General features: G+C 41.1%; 1 protein-coding gene across 6 annotated transcripts in view; it reads left to right on the top strand.

Annotated features, from left to right (window-relative positions):
* RHBDD1 (rhomboid domain containing 1) overlaps positions 1-21,534 on the top strand; it is a 136,519-nt gene that overhangs the window by 52,468 nt on the left and 62,517 nt on the right. For all 6 annotated transcript variants that reach the window (XM_075570131.1, XM_075570133.1, XM_075570132.1 and 3 more), the window contains exons 4-6: positions 15,756-15,841; positions 18,012-18,065; positions 20,735-20,863. In XM_075570131.1, coding sequence (XP_075426246.1) covers positions 15,756-15,841; positions 18,012-18,065; positions 20,735-20,863 — 269 coding nt within the window. The remainder of the gene's footprint in view (positions 1-15,755; positions 15,842-18,011; positions 18,066-20,734; positions 20,864-21,534) is intronic.

The raw sequence follows: 21,534 nt of genomic DNA on the forward strand, positions 1-21,534 counted from the left end.
AATGCCAGCCGCGACCGCTACGTTCTTAAAAAGCGTGACTTAGAAAATTTCTTTAGTCAAAATCTTTGAAGCCTGCTTGTGTCTATTCAGCACAGAGCATCTTTGAATTTGCCACTGTTGGTTTGGCGCTTGGAATCTGCTCTCCTGATTGGCTGCAAGGCTCCTTATGGGTTTCAGTGTCCCATTCACAAACCTCTACAGCCTATCAGATGGTGGGAACTCTCCTGCCAGCCAATCCCCGATTTGCCGGTATTGTAAAGCCGGAAGGGCACCTTTTTTTTTCATTCTGCAAAGGGCATGCGCCAACCTGGCACCTCTGCCTCTTTGCATACTGAACCCACCCACTGTCCAGGCTCCACAGAGTCTGGGCTCTGGCAAATGGTGGCCAGATAGCCTTGTGTTAGCCCAGGATGCGGGTACTCAAGCAGAACTGCAGTACCCCTCCTGTTCAAACACCTTGGCATCCCTGAGGCTTTCAAGTCCGCACTCCGCACAGACCCATAGGCACCAAGCTTGGTAGCCATCTGGTCCCTCGGAATCCATGACTTGGAAATCCCACAGTTGATTCACAGGTTATCAGCATATATACCTATTAAACATAACTCTTTACTAAAATATACTGTGCCCTGTATTTTGTGTGATAAAGATGTTTAAGTCCTTGTTCTGGTGTCAGGGGTGGAGGGAGGATATATACTGCCTACCCTCATTAGCCTCATTCTTGGCAGACTGTAGAAATAACTTTTAAACTTTTTACACACAAAAATCACGGTCAGCTTTATCATACAGCTGGAACTTCCCCTGAACCCCTATACTAGGTTCAGAGTACCTGGGCATCCCTCCTTATACTAGGGACCCCTCTTTATACTAGGGACTCCCTGCATGGTTGCAGGTATACATTAAGGCCCCTTCATGCCCGTTTACCTTGTCTGGATGATTCTGCAGCAGGAATCCTGGCGGTGAGTCGTAAGAACGTTTTCAGAGTCAGGGTTTGGCCGGAGCAATGTGCTTGGCTGTATCCGAGAATCTCACTCGATTCCCGGATCATACTTTTGGGGTATCCCATAACTCCAGAACTCCGATACATAGACACATTCTGTAAAGACTTTCTCTGGCAAAACCCACCCCGAAACTTACAGCCTAGAAATCTCCCGTTCCCAGCACCCCAGGAAAGGCAAAACACAAACAAATCTTTAATGTCGCATAATTTACACACAGTCACGGTAATGCATTTCTGACATATGGGTCCAAGAGCTGACACTCTAGGACCTCAACACATGGGTCAGTGGTAACCAAGTGGGCTTAACCTTTATTAGTGAGCCTGGTTAACCCCTTCACCGTCACAGGTGGCCTTGTTGAAGTAAGAAGAAGATGAAGGCCTCTTTGAGCTCCAAAATGACACCTATTATATTTCAGAAGTATAACAAATAGAATAATCAGTGGAGTAGGCTTTATTGTTGACAAGAAATTGAGAAACCACATAGTGAAGTATGAAAGTTCAGCTGATAGAGCAACCAGAATCATCATTTATTTGACAACTGATACAAGCTATACAAATAATGCAAGTGGATGCTCCAACATCAAATCACACAGACAATGACGTGGAAGACATCTACCATGAAACCAACCAATTTAACAACAAACAAAATTGTCACCTCAAGATCATTATGGGAGATTTCAATCTAAAGATTAGTGCCATGCAGCAAGATGAAACATCCATTTGTAAGTATGGTAACTGTAACAGGAATGAACGTGGAGACATTCTGCATCATGAATTCATTCTTCAAGAAAAATCCAAATAGAAAATGGACATGGAGTGGACCTCAATGAAATGGACTATATCCTAGCTAACAAGAAACACACAATTGAAGACTACACAGTCCTTACCTAGTACAGCAACAAATCGGAGAACTCGTCAAAGCACATAAAAAGGTAAGGCTCCATAAAAATCTCTGCAAGATCAAAGTGATGTTAAACAAATGTGTCAACTCTATAAAGATCTTAATAAATGAAAAAGGACTAGGATACATTGAAAACTAGGTCTCCCTTGGCCATCAAGTATTAGTGGCGGCCAACGGAGAGAATTCTTTGAAGAGAATAATTATGGGATGAAGCGGATTGGGACGAAACACGACCAACTTTCCAGGGAACCTCCCACAGCGCCCCAGATGAAAGTGTTTGACCAGTTCTTCCTTTGCCCATCTAAAAGAGGATGTTATGGAAAGTGCTAAACACTATAGCACAGTGCACCATTTCCTGAAGCACCGAGTCAAATGTAAAACATTTTGTTAGATCTGGTGCAGATTGTAAGAAGCCAAAACATTTCATCACCTTCAATTTGGCAGATTATTTGGCGCATGTAGAGGGAGAAAAAGTGACGCGTAGAACTGCATGGGATACATCTCATTGTATCGCCTCCCTAATTCCTTTTATTGACTGTCCCCAAATTGCAGCAAAGAGCTTGATACACTGACTTGAGAGAGGCTTGGTGGAAATGACACTATTTCACCCCCAGAAGTCTCAAGTGAAGAAGAAGCAGGATTGGTGTTGTGCTTAACTACTTCAATACCGCAAGACATGTACACGTAGCATGTGTCTCATCCAGTTTAGAATTGAAGGAGAGGTTATACTCAACAGACATGTAATTTTTCAACCTCACCTACAATATCACTATGTTAAAAAAAAAAGATTGCGTGACAGACCAAACACTGAAGAAATATTTTTGATCTTTAAATACTACAAAAATAGAAACCAGCATTTGTGATACAGATGCACACATCTGCTTAAGATGCATTAATCAGTGTCACAAAGGAGCATACCATGGACAGATTTCTAATGAATGAATAGCGTTCATTCCACAGTCTTGCAGCGATAAAAATGAAAGGGCAGGTGTTTGGAAATGTTTTTGCTCTTGGGAATCTAAAGACTTCTAAGATGGACGTCACTTAGAACATGTATTTTGTCATATAGCAAAGCATTGCAGAACCTCCTGACAGAAAGGGGCTTCATTTACTCAGTATTGTAAGTTACTTAAATCGGAACCTTTAAGGGGTGGTTCCAAGTAGCTCGCAAATACATTAAAGCAGCAGTTCAAGCAATATCCTACGTGTGTTTTTTTTTTTAATAAATCAGTTCTGTACTAGAAGAAAATCCTGGTTATATAGTTATATATAATAGCGCGTCTGAGATCAGATGCATTATAAGGAACCCCAATCCTCTCTTACAGCTTGTCTGAGATCAGATACATTGTAAGGAACCGCAACCCTCTCTAATAGCGCATCTGGGATCAGATACATTGTTAATTCTTCTGTATTTGGTACCATTTTCAAATGACCAAAAAATTGCAGGGAACCCAAGGCTCCTATGAACCCTGATTTGGAAAACATTAATATAGATAATAGAACTATGACGGCACATCAAATGAGTGCCATGAAAAGCTTACAATCAAATGTTTGTTACCCAAAGCACCGTGACTTGCCAAACTTAAAAGGATCCAAAGATGGTGGCGCATACCACTCTTTTCAAAATGGTGGTTGATGCTCTAACGGGAAAGTGAGAATCCCAGCAGAAATCTCTCCATAGATTTCAATAGATACTGTAACTGTATCCTGTGGCACTCAAACTCTGTGACAAAAGTCAAATAAAAATGTCTAGTCTTTTTCATGAAGCAGACATAATGCATAACGTTTCATGGAAATCTCTTCTTTAGGTGTACTTACGTGTTTGCACTTGAGGAAGGGGTTTCCCCGAACCATTGTGCATTATGCCTGCTTCATTAACAAGACTTTAAGGGGCCTATTTGATAAGGCTTCATTAAAAATATCACGTGGCCGATTACGCCGCCAGTTTTGTAAGCGTTGCTATCACGGTACTCAGAAAGCCTTGATTACCAGTGATAGCAAAAGCCCCAAAACGGGCGAGTAGCCGGTGACGTCATGATCGCCTCTCTCAAAAGGGCTAATCCGGTGATTTTTTCCAGCTGCCTCTCCCTGCGCAAATCTCACCAGCAATCGCAAGATTTTAATATAATTTTTAATACTAGTGTAGATGTGCAGGGAGTCTCCGGAGCAGAACCGCGTTTATTTCAGGTCCGGGGGCCACCTGCTTCCTGAGGTACAGGCCCCGTTATGGGGTGCCGGTATCTCCTGTGCATTATATTGTATTTTTTATGTATTCTTGCTGGCAACAGAGGACATGGACCTGCAGTATGCTGTTGAGAACACCCTTCATGATGGCAGGGGTAAGTAGAAAGTTGTATTTACTTTATTTAGATAGGCTGGCGATTGTTTAATTTTGAATGGGCAAATGAGCTATTATCTATATCTGGTGTGGCAGGATGGTCGTGGTAAGTGAGGAGACAACACGACTTTTCTGGTGAAATAGTGCTGGTGGATTTATTTGTCCAAAAAGGGTAACTAAAACAATGGGTACACTGTCCCTTTAAATTGAAACGTAAACAAAAGCCTAACCACGATCGGGGCACTGACTAAACAAAAGTGCAGGCTAACCACTTGGCTGGCTAGCTAACCTAGTCCAGCCCAACAAGGTTCAGCAATAGCAGTTGGCTCCTTACCTGGGAGCGTTATTCTCCCCCCTTGGGACAGGGTCAATCTGAGCACCTTGTGTCTGTCTGTCAACACTCCTCTGTCTTCTCTCTGCACCTCAGAGAGAGAGACTGCCGCCCCAGAGGCATTTCCTCTTCCTGTTTTAAAGCGGGTGAACTAGCTTAATTTGAATCACCTGTGGTCTGCTTAACAAGCTGGGTTAACCCCTCGTCTACTGGAAAGCATGCATACTGCCATCTCCTATTGACATATACTGAGTCAATGACCCTGTCACAAATATATATATATATTATATATTATATATATATATATATATATATATATATATACACATATATATATATATATATATATATATATATATATATATATATACACATATATATATATATATATATATACACATATACACACAAAAGAATTGAAACAGCGCCTAATTGTCATACATATAGTATGTACACCTGGATGTTAGAACCCACCCTTAATTTGATATTAACTGTCAAGAGTAGCCAGGTGAATGATAGATTAAACCAATATTTTAAAAACAATGCTGCAATAAATTCTATTCACCTTTCTCAACATCATCTTCAGAGTTTTATTAAATCGTTCTACCAGTCCGTCCGTTTGCGGATGGTAAACAGAGGTTCTTAGGGACTGTATTTTTAGCTCTACACATAAGTCTCGCATAAGCTTAGATGTAAACGGGGTACCCTGATCTGTCAGAATTTCCTTCGGTATCCCGAGTCGGGAGAATACCTGTAAAAATTCCTTAGCTATAGCTTTGGAGGAAGTATTACGTAAAGGCAACGCCTCTGGATAGCGAGTGGCATAGTCTAGGATCACTAGGATGTATTGATGACCCTTGGCAGATTTCTCCAAGGGACCCACTATATCCATGGCGATCCTCTCAAATGGGATCTCAATAATAGGCATAGGGATCAATGGGGCCCTCAAACTTGGTCGGGGGGCTGTCAACTGACACTCTGGACAAGAGGCACAGAATCTCTTTACTGCATTATATATCCCAGGCCAGTAAAATCTTTTTAGGATTCTTTGCTGTGTCTTCTCTACTCCCAGATGACCCCCCAATAAGTGAGAGTGTGCTAGCTCCAGGACATTCCTTACTAATGAACTGGGTACTAGCAATTTTTCAAACTCTTGGCCCTCCTCTTGGCTCACATGGTATAACAAGTCATTTTTAATACAAAAATAGGGATAGGATTCCTTGGTTGTCCCTTCTACCGGGACTCCATTAACTTCTACTGCCTGGCTAAACCCATTTTTCAACTGGGGATCATTAGCCTGCTCCCTACCAAAGTTAGTCAGGGAAAGTTCTAGACTTTCAAAACCTTCCTCATCTGGAGTTTGGCCGGTTACCTCCACGGGTGACTCGGACACCTGAGCATCACCAGGTCCTGTCTCGGACAACTCTTCTCCCTCTGGTCTCCCTCCGTCAGGAGTAGTGGCCAGTGCTAACTGGGGTGGGGGTGTACCTCTTTTTTTTTTTCCTTCCTACGTTCTCGTTTCGACTTAGGAGTTTTAGACACCTCGGAGACTAATTCGGGATCTGTAAATGGAAAAAGCTCATCTGGAGTAGGATTGTTTAAGGTGAGCTGTCCTCTGATCAGGGTGTCAAAACCCAGGAGATTACAGCCTAACACTAGGGAATGGGGTAACTTTGGTACAATTGCTGCCGTAGTTTGGATGACTTGCCCCTCGATTTTTACTTTTATCAGAGTCGTGGTGTACGGAATCGTACACCCATGCACACATAATACCCGCAACTTCTCACCCTGGTGTAACCGGAGAGGCTTAACCAACTTCCCTGATACCAAGCTAATATTACTCCCTGAGTCCACCAGGGCGGAGACTGGTTTACCATTTAAAATCACCGTGGTGAGGAAGTTGTGGGTACGTTTTCCCTCGAGGGTCATACCTACCACTCCACAAAATTCAGACTTCACAGAGCCATACGCACACTCCATTGGCTCAGACAACTGTGGGCAGTGAGCCTTAATATGTCCCGTCTCCCCACACTCAAAACAAACAAATGGCCCAGTTCGTTCTTGAAACCCTTTCTGAGATTTAGAGCTTCTGTCCCTATCCGGGTTTTCTTCCACCCGCTCAAATCATGCGAACGGTCGTGGGTCCTTGCGCCAGTGCTGGCCTCTACTGTTCGAGTTGGTACGTGGGTTGTGGTTTGTGCGAGTGGGGCGTGACAGTTCACGGATAGCCAGAAACTGCTCCACTGCGCCTACCATGGCATCACAAGAGAGGGGATCTCCCTGCCCCACCCACTGTTGAAGGTCCTGGGGTAACGCTCGAATGAAGCGGTCCAACACCACCATCTCAAGGATCCGCGTCGGGCTATATTCCTCTGGTTTCAGCCACTGGGACGCTATGTGAATCAAATCCCATAACTGGGACCTGGGTGGCATCTGTTCTTGGTATCTCCACGTATGGAACCTCTGCGCACAAACTGCGGGAGTCACTCTAATCCTTGCAAGGATTTCGCTTTTCAGACAGTCATAGTCTGCTGCGGCTTCTTCGTCATGGTCACAATACGCTTTTTGGGCTTCCCCCAGTAAAAAGGGTGCGATAATCCCAGCCCACTTGGAGCGGGCCCAACTTTCCCGGGAAGCAATTCGCTCAAAGGACCTGAGGTATCCCTCGACGTCATCGTGCGGCGTCATTTTCTGCAGGTACACATTCGCCTGGACGGGCCGCGCCGGGGCCGTACTGGACGAGTCCATTTTAATCTGGGTCAGCTGCTCAATCAGCTGTTTCTGTGTGTCTGCAATAATGTCAAGCTGGGCTGCAAGTATCCAGTTCGTCTCGCGTTGTGCAGTCGTGCTTTCCTGCTGAACAGCGGTGCTGTGCACTAAGGCCTTTACAATGTCCTCCATACTGATAGTTACCGTGTGGACAGGTCCCACCAGTCGCAATCGGTAGCTCCGCCCCTTTTACAGGGTGTTTGAAATCCCACTTCTGACACCACGTGTGGCAGGATGGTCGTGGTAAGTGAGGAGACAACACGACTTTTCTGGTGAAATAGTGCTGGTGGATTTATTTGTCCAAAAAGGGTAACTAAAACAATGGGTACACTGTCCCTTTAAATTGAAACGTAAACAAAAGCCTAACCCCGGTCGGGGCACTGACTAAACAAAAGTGCAGGCTAACTACCTGGCTGGCTAGCTAACCTAGTCCAGCCCAACAAGGTTCAGCAATAGCAGTTGGCTCCATACCTGGGAGCTTTATTCTCCCCCCCTTGGGACCGGATCAATCTGAGCAGCTTGTGTCTGTCTGTCAACACTCCTCTGTCTTCTCTCTGCACCTCAGAGAGAGAGACTGCCGCCCCAGAGGCATTTCCTCTTCCTGTTTTAAAGCAGGTGAACTAGCTTAATTTGAATCACCTGTGGACTGCTTAACAAGCTGGGTTAACCCCTCGTCTACTGGAAAGCATGCATACTGCCATCTCCTACTAACATATACTGAGTCAATGACCCTGTCACACTGGATATAGTTATTGTGCCCATGACTGTACTGTATGAATTGTGGGGGGTTGTTGGGGGGTAGAGGAGGTGGGTAGTAGTGTTGTTGTGTTGTTGTGTTTTTGAATGTTTATTGTGGTAGCGAGGATGGGTGTAGTTGGTATTTGGCCCTTGGTGGGTGTTTATACCTACTGAGTGGGTAGCGGGAGGGGTTAACCCCTTCATTACCTTAGCGGTATTAACCGCTAAGGTAATGAAGGGGTTAACTACACCCGCAACCCCCCCACAAGGCCTAAACACCCACCAATGGCAAAATACCAACTTCACCCACCCCTGCTACTCACAATAAACATGGCACTGGTAGTTAACCTCTTTATCGCCTTAGCGGTCAGCCGCTAAGGTAATGAAGTTGCCTGTAAATGCATTTCCCATGCATCTGATTCATGTCGGGGGTCTCTGGTGCTGATATTATTGGGTATCAGCTCTGGAGACTCCCGGCATCAATCCGATGCAGAAAAAATGCATTTTTTTTTCTAAGTCCTCTCTCGCCGCCTTCTCAGCAGGTTCTCCCCAGCTTCACGCCAACTTTTCCTGGCGTGAAGAATTTGGGAGAAACTCGCATTCTAGAGCCGCGATTAGCCTCGATAAACTAATCGAGGCTAATAGAATTGCATGAGTTTCAGAACCTGCCGATAAGTGGCTTATCGCGGCTCACTTGGTGATGTGTTTTCGACGGCTGAAAAAATGGTAGATTTATGCCTTTATTGCCCACTTATCGAGGCTTGCAGATTGCAGTAGGCATTTTGGCCGAACAGGCCTCCATAAGTGGCTTATCGAGGCTTGTAGAATAGGCCCCTTAATGTCTATTTGGCCAAACTTACTGTATACAGGTTTTCCAACTACAAGACCATTTCATTAATCACATGGAACTTGTTCCTAAACAGTTATGCACTTGATATATTATTTGAATGAGTAGTTCCCTACATGTCATTGCATTCATGGTTCCTCTCCTAGCCCCAAATATATTTCAAACAATGCTGTTAAGAACAGACATTAAAGATGCAGTCCAAGCTGTGTTTTTTTTTAAATTTACCTTTTCCCCTTTAATATGTGCATCAATACAATCCTAAATTGCAGATCGATTTCGTTCTCCTGATCTTTGATCATCAAAGATTCGGCTCGGGTTCACTAAATGGCCCTCAGTGCAGCAGAAGAGGACCAAAGATGCAAAGTTCTGTGGGGAAGATCATGTGGCCAGGCAGTCACTAGATACAATTGGTGCACTGCTAGAGAGAGGGCAGGGCTCAAAAAGGGGTGTGCCAGAGCCTTTTTCAAAAGAGGACGGGGATGTGACTTTGTAAATGATTGCTATAGAAACAACTAATGCTTGTTACATTATACATAAAAATGTCATTCACAGTTGTTTAAAAAAAATGCTACAAGTAGTTTCTCAGTACAGTACAGAATGGATTTATTTAAAAAAAAAAAAAACACATGTAGGATATTGCTTGGTCTGAACCTTTAAGGAAAAATCACGCAATCAATCAGATACAACAACTTGTCCTGCGTCTCTCAACACCAGCAGCTTCTCGGTTAAAAGTAAATGACTAAGAGGGACATTCAATATACTCTGAACGTCGTGCGTTTTCAGACGAAAATCCCGAACTGCTGCTTCTGAGTATATTTAATTTACCCAAAAGGGGGTGTTTGTTTCCAAATTTGGGTATGCACTTTTTTGCTGGTTAAGATAGAAGTTTGGCCTACAAAATTAGGATAGTAAATCGGGCTTGATCAAAATCAGGTAAACCTTGAAAAACAATTAAAAATAACAAATGTAGGCTTATTTAGAGGCAGTACATGGGCCCTGAGGTGTAAGACTCAGCACTCTAGTAACTCAGCATTTAGCTGATAATGGCATGAAAAGCAGTCTCAACACTTTCAGCACAATACCAAAAACAAGCATGGTGCTGGGAATTCACACAGCATACATCCAATATGTATTTAGTCTTCACCACAATATACATAACATGCTAACAGTCAGTTATGGGATGATAAACATATGTGGAGAAATGTGACATGGCTGTATTTTTATGGTGTTGATGTCAAAATCTGTCTTTTAAATCTTCTTACTAGGAAAATGTTGAATGCAAACCAGATCCACCTCCAACCCCAAAATAAGAGTGTCTAGATCTGTTTGTAGTAGAAACAATTAGTAGAAACGGAGTTACTGGCCCCTGCAGCAGTGAAGGAGTTACACAAAACCACACAGGGAATAACGCGCGTTTCTCTTTGGTAGTACTTTTTTAGTTATTTCATCCAGAGTGCTTTTAGCACCTCTACACTCTTGTGATTTGAACACTTCTTTAAGTATCTTTCAACTGCCTTCTCTGTTGGTGTCTGTGTTATGACCCCTGAGCCACCTTCCACTTCTGTGTATTCCACTAACTGATGACCTGGTGCCTAGTGTATCTGTCATTCTTCTAATGAATGACTGCTGCTCTATACATGAGGTAACATATCACATCATTCTTTGATGAAATCATGGATTTCTAAGGATCGGTGAAGCGCAGAAAATTACCCAAAAGATAAGTTTAAAAAAAATGCTATAGTGAAGCACAGTTAAAACAATAAAAATATATTTGGGAGTGCTTCTCTGTCTTGTGTTTTTATGAGATCAGCATTGATTATTACCCGAAAATTGATAGTTTCTAGAAACAAAAACAAAAAATAAGCAGGAAATCTGCTGTGAGAGGGCAAGAAACAGGAATACTTTTGTGTTTGTTTTCTCAGCAATAAAAGATAAGCCAATATTTTGCATCATGAAAGAGTGTGAAGTTCCAATATTTTCTTTTATGGATTGACTGAATAGATTGAGCATGGTGATCTCCGGTTAACCAGACACCACAGACCATTGCCATGAAAACCTGAGATACATGGACCTATCCTAATGGTGAGTGGATTCGCCAATGCATGAGACTTTTTGGAACATTAAAGAACTATGCTTCCCAAAGTACATTTCTTTCAGCCATACATAAACCAGGGAGGCCCTGGAGCAGCACCATGGTACAGATGTAGCCAAACTTACTGTCCCCGGTGCCACAATATTCACTGCTCCAGTGCGGCTGCAATGCTGCTACAGCTCTCACGGCCCGGGGACTGTAAGCTGACAAGGAGGATTATCTCTGAGGTTCCATGCTTCTGAATGGGTTCCCGCATCGTTAATCCTTTTGGGCCATCTGCAGGGAGAGAAATACCGAACTCACCTTTCAGATGAACTGCGCAGCCGTCTGCAGCCGTGTCTCCACCTGTCCATCTGCAGCCGTGTCCCCGCAGCACTGAAGGTAAGAGATGCGGGGCTGTACATGGATTCCTCCTCTTCCCCCTGGATGATGTGCGTAGATGCCCTTATATGGGTGTCTACATTATGGGGGGCACTGGTGACCCCCTGGTTTCTGAGAAATGAACACTGTCATCTCTTGGACAAGAATACTTCTTAGAGTGACACAATATGACCGCCGGGCTATAGCTTTTTGTCAGTGACCCCAGTGGCCTCTTGTTTTTTTTTTTACTGGCAGCTGAAAATATTTTATGAACTGGGAAAACCTTTGAGCTGTAAGTCCTGCAGTTTAGCTGGAGAACATACCTCTGATGCTTCTCTCTGAACTAGTCTGAACGTACCGTAGCTCAAATCATTGTTTAAATTTAGTCGGATGTAAATTTCATCCATAAGGACACAACATCCAACTCAATCCATCAGCAACATGACTTCTAAAGCAAAGGTATTTGATGCCTGAAACTTGAAGTGATCATTTGTCACTTGCAGATACTTTACACCTGGACTTTCAAACATTTTGCATACTTTGTCTACTAGTTTGTTTATAATGCAATGTGAATTGGATTCCATTTAAATATGCACAAGTAGAGAAAAATGCTGATATTTTCAGAGCTCGAATTAAGACTACGTGAAAACTATTTTTAGTTGAGATGAAATGATTGAAAAGTTACAAATCTAGAAGAAATTGTAAGGCTAGTATTCAATTGGGGTTTAAGTTTGCTGTACGTGTTTAAAGATAGTCATGAGTACTAGTCCTTTAGTAACCTCAATGCACCTTAAACCTTCACTACGGTCTTTCAACAGGATTTCTAATGGTTTCCTTAACCCTGTAAAGTGAACCAATCTGCCTTAATAAGGGGAACATTTCTCTCCCACACTTAAATGGTTATAAAACATTTTATAGTGCAATCTTGAAGTAAAATGAGCCCTAAAAATAGAACGCCAGATATTTGGATTTTTAATCTCATGACATCAAAAATAGAAAGATAAATATGTGATGAAGACATGATGAAAGAAAAATAACAACATAGTCATTATTAAGTAAATGTGTGCAAGTAATGGGCAAACCATATTTTAATGCACGGTTTGCGGAATCCCTCAGAAAGCTGGTATTTTAACAAATGTACTTTTTTATGTATAGAACCCAACAGATGTTGGGTGTAAAAAGTAATGTAAATTATTATTTTATCACCAAGCCAATTGACTTGACCTTACATGACTTAAAAAATATTTCCACATGTACGCCATTTCTTTGCTTTGTAAATGTTTTCCAATTTAGAGACATTGTACATACATTTATTTTTAACATTTGAAATCATTTTAAAGAGGCAATCTAAGCAGCTTAAAAAAAATAAATATATATATATTTGTTTTAATATATGCAACCTTTTATTACCTTTATTGAAAACTAATTACCTAAGCTGTTTGTTTTCTCGTTATCAGCAAAGATCCTGCTTCCCAGGCTTCACTAAATGGCTGCCTTTCCTTTTCAATGCAACTCTTCAGTCAGTGTAACTAAGCAGCTACAATGTATCCTTATATTACTAAGGTAACATTATCTATTGTTACAGTTTGCAGCTCAAACTGCTGGGAATATTGGCAACAAATTATCACAAACAGTAAAGTGTTGCAAAAATCTTGCACTGCTGGGGACCTGTGCTAAAATCTGCTGTAGAAATCAAAGGATGCTCAGTATATTAAACTCATTAAAAATGGCTTTACTGCTGTTTTTGAAATTATTTTATTCCCCCCCCTCCCTTTAATATGTGCATCAATACAATGATAAGTAATTAGATAAGTTGCCGATCGATTGGCGAAGATTCAGCTCGGTGGTTCACTAAATGGCTGTCGGTGCAGCAGAAAAGGACCAAAGATGCAAAGTTCTGTGGGAAAGATCATGTGACCCGGCAGTCACTAGATACAATTGGTGCACTGCTAGAGAGGACAGGGCTCAAAAAGGGGTGTGTCAGAGCCTGTTTCAGAAGAGGAATGTGACTTTTGTTGCTATAGAAACAAAAAAAAGCTTGTTACATTATAATACATTAAAAATTTAATTTAGTTTAAAAAAAAAAAATCTAAAAAGTACTGTATTTTCTCATAGTACAGAACCCCACACGTAGGATATTGCTTGGATGAAAACCTACAAACACAACAATGACATGTGGGCTAGGTTTGGTCCCCTAAATAAAATTATTAATTTTCCACATTTTTTTCTTTTCTTAGAGGAGCAATCTAAGTGGCCCTTTCAGTTATTTACACAGGATTGAAGCAGGGGGTCTCGGGAGCTAAACCCCATTCATTTAATCTCTGGGGATCCCCTGCTTCCCAAGATACTTACCTCCGTTTGGGGTATCTCATGGAGTTTAAAGCCCCCGGTCACGCGGGCCAATAGGAAGCCGCACCGGATGACATCATGGCTTCCTATTGGCCCGCTGGGCTTGGGAGCCATTACATGAGCCACATAGCTGAGCCGAAGCTGCTACCCGCATCCCCTATGGAGGTAAGTATCTCTGAAAGCAGGGGGACCCCCTGCTTCAATCCTATATACATACTGTACTGTTTTTATAACCCTAGCATAGTGATATTATTATAAGGGGGAAGGAGTTAGGAATGCAGAGGATTAGCATTACTTAGTCGACTGAACAAGAAAAATCATATTGATTATAATTTTCTTTGGAGAAAGAGCAGCATATCTTCTTTATAAAGGAGTGTAACAACATCCATCCACGGTCCAATTCAAATGTGTAAATTAACCGAATTCCCATGGAATCTACCTAGACACTGTTAATTGATGACACAAGGTAATTAGCAAATGGGAAATTCCCAGCCCAAGATAAATTTGGGCAAGTTACGAGTACGTCAAAATAACACTATGTGAAAAAAATTATATTTATTTTAACCTTCCAATATAAAGAACCATTATCTTTATGTCCCCCTCTGTTCAATTGCATATTGTCTGCACTTGTGAACTGTCATTTTGGTAGAAAGAATCTAGTATGAATACAGTGTTACAGCTTGGCAGTCGTTATGTTGCTCTGCGCTGTAGGCACATATCTCAAGTGAGAGGTACTACATACAGAGTCTGATCTAAACATGCTGCACCGAACTCTTCTGTTACTTTTATAGTAGTTCCAAAACAAACTGGAATGTATGCAATACTTTGTTCTTCCATAGCACTTACTTGATGAAAGTCCAAGAACTTGCATGGGGTATAGCAGGGCTCTTCAACTGACACAAAAGGCCATGGATAGTCTGCTCCTGCCAATATATTTGTAGTTGCTCAGTCAGCCAAGTGCAGTTTCACACTGAAACTTTCTTGTAAGCCAAGGCAATGTTAATATATATGGTACAAATGTTATAAATGCTTGAAAAATGTCTTTACATGTAGCCAAAATTACATTGAATCATTCTTGTGGCCCATTAGAGCTTTATTCTTGTTTTGTTCTAGCCCCATTGGAAAGCTAGTTGTAGAGTCCTGGTATATAGTTCTGCGAGTGTCTTTGTGTGTATATGCTGTTTTTATTCATCCGTAATGTGTATGAAACTACTGTCATTTACATTAAATCCTAAAGATAAGCAAGCAAGGAGGGATTGTCGCCCTCGTAATGTTCAAAGGATCCTGAGATCATTTTAATTATATTAAAAAGAGATAAATAGTGGCACAACATTTCGGGGGTACAAAATTAACACTTCAGGAAGGTTATCATTGAAATGGTGACGGTTTCGGAGACACTACGCACCATTGAAAACCTTTTATGAATCGTATTGGAGGAACCGGAGTGATGGACAAGTACACATTTTCTGTAATTATGCCATTAATAATGAAACCCCTCAAATAGAGCTGTGTTATTACATTACAAAGAGCATGTTTGCTGTATGCAATGGGAAACATGGTTATTTGATCTATACAAAGGTGTATAGGATTAACAATGTGTAACAAAGCTAGCGGATGATGTAGGACAAACGTAAACAACGATGGCCAAATGCATATCCAATATGGCAAATAATTATTTTTCATTTCTAGAGGCATTGATTAAAAAAATTGGATAGGGTCTCACCTTGACGTGGTGGCAGGCTTACCATGTTTACTAAATGATCCATACTTATGAGAAGAAAAAAAACATTGCGAAATGAATAAAATAATTGGTCATATTGGACATGCATTGGGGCTTCTTTTGTTACTGTTGTATATTTGAGGTCACTAGCCCAGTATCAGTCCAGTTGACTCAATTACATATATAATACGGGGGTTGTGAGTTTTGAATTTGCCAAGATTGTGTATGTCATGTAAAGCAAATCCAGTCAATGAATTGACCTGTGCACAAATAAAAGTAAAGAGTACTCATGTAGGATTTCCACTTCTCCTAGGACTTCCTTTGTTGGGCATCTCTCTGGTATCTTGGTCGGAGTGTTGTACACGCATGGGCCTCTGAAGACGATTCTGACAACGGCAGGTAATCTCCCCACCGTGCAAACGCGCTTTCAGTATGAAGCCCAGTCTTTGAAGGCAATCGTCTTTTCTTTTATAAGCCACACCTGTGAGTTTAATGACTTACTTATGTGAGTTTAATGATGTGCTTGTCATTCATCACAAGCCATTTCTGTGTAATATTAATATTTTATTTCTCAAATAATGAATACAAAGCTTACCTTATGGCAGGCTGGGAGTGATTGGCAGGATGCTATAATAATAAAAGGGCACTATAAAACTGAACAAGGCTTACAGAACATAATGATTTTAACTGCAGATAAATCAATGTCTACAGGCAAAAGACTCGGCTTAAGTGCTGAGAGACATGTAGTTCACAACACTGCTGTGTATTCCCAGTTTTCAATATCTAACAAAGTTTATGGAGAACTACAGTACATATACCATTTGACAATCAAGTAAGAAATGCTCTGAGTAATGTCTTCCTTTGAAGCTGGTTGCAGCTGCTAAAAAAAAGGATCATCAGTGCTGGCTGTTCCTCCACTTCCCATAGACTGAAGTTCCTAACATATCAATAATATGCAACAAGTTACTGTTACTTTTCCTCCTATTTAACTATGCTGGCAGGGAGCTCTGTTAAGTTTATTGACACAATCCAAGTTGCAGCATGGTGCACACGGAGCAAAAATTGGTACATTAGCATGAAAGGTGCAAGTTTAGAGAGGCGTGTGTACAGTGTATGTATATATATAAAACAAAAAGAAAACAGCGCGGCTCCCATAGCGTAAAATTGTAATTTAATAATAAAAATGTTGTGCAAATGAATCACGGACACTTACAATATGCAAGTAAAATAAAGAAAGGAATATAAAGTCATTCGTAGTCACCACAATGGAGCCTCTGTGGAGAGATGATACATGGATGTCCTACACACTCTTGCCATGAACGCCAGGTGGGTGCGCGCGCACCTAGTCTCCTCCTGGAAATAGATCTCGCAAGAGTGTGTGTCCACTCCAACGTAACAGGATGCTGACACGGAGGTCAGACTTCCTGCATCACCATGGTGTAATCCAAGTGCCGGCTCCAAATACAATCGTGTGACTAATAAATAATAAACTGAAAAGTTCATGGATAGTAAATAGATGAGTAAGTCCAAGTAAATAGATGAGTTGATGCACATTGAAACACCTGGATGTTAATTAATGATTGAAGCCATTAATCATTAATTAACATCCAGGTGTTTCAATGTGCATCAATCGTACAGGCATATATATATATGGCAATTTTCTTAGTATAGCCCAATCCCATGAGGAAGTCGCATATCGCGACGAAACGCGTAGGGAAGGAGCTAGTATTGGACTTACTCATCTATTTACTATCCATGAACTTTTCAGCTTATTATTTATTAGTCACACGATTGTATTTGGAGCCGGCACTTGGATTACACCATGGTGATGCAGGAAGTCTGACCTCCGTGTCAGCATCCTGTTACGTTGGAGGGGACACACACTCTCGCGAGATCTATTTCCAGGAGGAGACTAGGTGCGCGAGCACCCACCTGGCGTTCACGGCAAGAGTGTGTAGGACATCCATGTATCATCTCTCCACAGAGGCTCCATCGTGATGACTACGAATGACTTTATATTCAAGTCTTTATTTTACTTGCATATTGTAAGTGTCCGTGATTCATTTGCACGACATTTTTATTATTAAATTACAATTTTACGCTATGGGAGCCGCGCTGTTTTCTTTTTGTTTTACAGATTGAGAGGAAGGGGGTTTATCCTGAAGACCGGCAGCGAAACCCAGCAGCAGTATAAAGACACTTTTATTTTTATATTTTTATTTTTTCACCTGTCTCTTGGGGCTTTTTTCCCTAACACCCCTTTCCCATTCCACCCTCCCCTTCCCCTCCCTCCCATATGTTTGTGTTGTATGTTTAAGTATGTTTTAGTATGTATCAGTTTTAATCAGTATATATTTAGCTATTGGTGTACTCCTTTGTGTTATACACTATCACTGTTCAATTGCTATTCCTCACACCTTGTTGTTCCAGTTAGCGCAGCAGTGCCCATCCCCCCTCCTTCCCCCCCCCCCCTCCCCCCCCTAGTATTAGAGAAATACTAACATCATATTGCCAATATTGGAGAGATTACTACAGTATATCAGAATCCCATGTTGTGTTTCTTCCGTAGCAACGTATTTCTCTGATGGTTGGTCACCAACACACAGGAACTTCAACTCTTCTGGTATGACGTTTTACCATATTATTAGTATGATATTTTGAGCAGTTTGTTAAGTTGCCAACCCGTGGCATGAGTATTAATGGAGGTACACAGGCCCATATTCATTAAAGGGGACTAAGCTTTAGCACATTCTAAGGAGCATCATTTAGTGAATATGGGCCACAGTATCCCTCAAAGTGTTACCTCAATCTTCTGTGGCTTCAGCGGGGAATAGTATAGTACAGTAGCTATGGTTGACTGTTAATAGCCATGATCTTGAATGCACAATAAAGGGGAAGTTCAACCCAGGATGAGTTAACTGAGCACAGTGGCTAGTTATATAGGTTACATGGAGCTGTTATATAGGTTACATGGAGCTGATTGACATCTTTTCTAAAAACAACAGACACAAAAATATTTTTAAATATTTTTCCAACTTTTAACGTTTTCAGGTGGGACAAAGGGTTTCACGAAACGCCAAATTATCTTTTCCCCAAAAGACTAGTCATTAACATTGCTGGCTTGGCTTTGTTCCTTTGTTTATAAAGTACTTGTAGTGCTATTATTATTGAAACAGACAGACATACTGTAAGTAGCCAGTGTCCCCAACAAGAACCGATTCATAATCAGTTTTCACAAGGAAAACTGCTCCATTAAGGGGGATTGAACCGTTCTACGGAAGCTAATTACACTGACAAGTTGTTCATATTTTTTTTTACCTGCTATGTTGAACTTCCTCTTTATCAACGAAATTGCACGGAAGCTACAGTACCATTGACTTCAGTTTGATTTTGTCTGTGCGATTGTGTCCCGATCGGCACTATTGCAATCTCATGACTAACCTCCTAACACTCTGCAATAGATAAGTAGCTTTAGTGAGCCATTCCCTAGGTCTCCCGTTGCATTAGTAAAGAGGGAAATAGATAACATGGTTCTGTGTAATGGTTCTGCTGTGTTACTATGGGGTATAGAACAAAAGAAGGTTGAGATCCACTTGTTTAGTTTATTGTCTAAATAAAGGTTTTAGTAAATAATTACCTTTGTAATCTGCATTTTCTTCATATCGGCATCCTTTATTAATCCGTACGCTACAAGAGCTGCAAGCCTTATAGAGTATATCATGCAAGAACGTTGGCTTAGCTCAGTATTGTAAATGATTCTTAACAATATCCCTAGTAGTAGCACTATGTTTATATAGGAAGATAAATAATGGTGGGCGCTAAAAATGTATACAAATACAGTAGAACAGTTAGTTATTATTACATACCTGGTTAACAATTGATCTTTTTTATTTCCATTAACATGGCAGGTGCAGTATTTTTTTTAAAGCATGGTATATGTCTCTCTCTCTCTCCCCCTTTATATATATATATATATATATATATATACACACACACACACACTGTACATACATACATACATACATACATATATATATATATATATATACATACAATGTGTGCCTCTCATGCCGCTGAGCGCCGGGGCTACATCTGTAGAAATTAACATTTCTAAATGTAACCCCTCTTTTTTTTACCTCAGACTATAGAACCTGTCACTGAGGTGGGGGCCTGAGTCCTGTAACTTGGGGTTTAACTCTTATAGTCTGTGGTACACAGAGTGGGAAGCCGGAGTAATTAGACACAACAAAACTGTGTAGGAATTATAACAAACTTTATATTACTTTATCTATCATTTTGAACAGGGATACATACACAGGGCTACCACATAACCACTCAGTACAGTATTTCTGCAATCTTACTAAAACAAATCACTAACGCTGCACCTCTGTCTTTATATATTTTACAGTCACTGCATATTAGTTCACATGCCCTGTTGATCAGACACAGTATTTGTACAATAACCTTTCGTTGGAGCTCTGGATTCAAACAGATGCAGGCTGCTGCTGCTTACACTTAATTTGAAAACATAACCCGTGTGCCAATGCCAAGGGGGATCTCCTTCTTTCCACTGGCTGTTAAATCCTGATATTTCTCCTCTTAGCTGTTGCAGTGCTCCCTGGGGTGTCACTATACTTTGTACTGGCCAGCCGAATCCACCAGTCAGGCCCTTGCAGAGTGTTCTGCAGCAGCCTCACCACATCCAAACAAACTGCCACCTCAGTCCCCTCAGCAATCCCTTCCCAACTGTCTCTCCACTGGCTAAGCACAGTCACATGGTCCAGTGGAATGTAATTCTTAAAGGGGCCATGTCCTATGATGATTGCAGACACACGGGGTTACATAAGTAGTACCCATCATCATCAATTCACAGTACTATCTCAAAGGTAAAATCCCACATAGTTTGCCGGGTTGAATTTCTTAGGGATTTCTGAATGGAGACGTTTTTATCAAAAAAGTGTTTTCTTTCCCCTTATACCATACTGCCGTTATCAGAAAGCCAATAAAGAAAGGGGAAGGGGGACATCACACTGTGACATCACACAAAGGGAGCAGCCAGAGGAAATCAAACCCCTCTCAAGTCCAGCTTTAAATAATACATAGAAAATACTTATATCTGCCAGATTTGGGTAAAAAAAGGCATCCTTTACCCAGATGAGACACCTTAAATATGTCACTGCAATTAGTTCACTTTTGTCCTAGGAGAGATTGTCCCTTTAAATCAAGCATTTCAGAAAGGTGCAAAAAGACCAGTATGTGTGAAAACCTGAATTCTGCTCCTTGTTCTAATAGGTTACGCTGGGTATTCAGATTATCAGTACCAGCAAAACAGACCCCCGGAAAGCGATGCGATGTACACAGGGGGGCTTAATGAAGAGGAACAGTTGCAAAGAGCCATAAGAGAAAGTCTTAACCAAAGAGGTAAGAAACTTTATGACTATACTGATTGAGGTAATAAATAATGTGTTGAATACAGTACCAAAGGTATTTCACGCTAGAAAACATGAGCAGGAACAGCTTTCTTCTAAGAACGTACAGGTCGGGAGAAGGGATTAGAATAAAGGCAGAAGCCCGATCACAATTTTAACACTGTGGTCCTGGATAATTAGGTGGATTTGTACATATTTTTATTGGTAAACCATAATGATGTTCTTGTGAAGTACTTAAAAAAAAAAAACTCTGTTAGAAAGTATAAAAGTAATGTAAAATTGTGATAGGTCATGGTAATATTCTGGCTGAGACATTAAGTTCAGAGAGCCACAGCACTCGCCAAATACTTAAAAATATTATTATTTGAATGCATCTAATAATACACTATTCTACAACTATAATATATGCAATGTTTCAAGCCTACATAGCGCTTTGTCATGCATACACGGCAGTCACACTTTGGATTGGTTAGGTATTCCTGGTTCATCAACTGGCGCCCCAGACAGATGAGTAGATTGGATAGGTTTGGAAAAGGATCAGTGGTAAATCGCGAACCCCAAAAATGGAATAGAACTCACCAGATGATCACAAAAATAGAAAAATACTTTATTGGATCATGGTTAAAAACAAGTGACAAAAAAACATGAATGAAAGTTTAGAGA

This window comes from Ascaphus truei, chromosome 14 (genome assembly GCF_040206685.1).
Source record: "Ascaphus truei isolate aAscTru1 chromosome 14, aAscTru1.hap1, whole genome shotgun sequence".
Taxonomy (NCBI): Eukaryota; Metazoa; Chordata; class Amphibia; order Anura; family Ascaphidae; genus Ascaphus; species Ascaphus truei.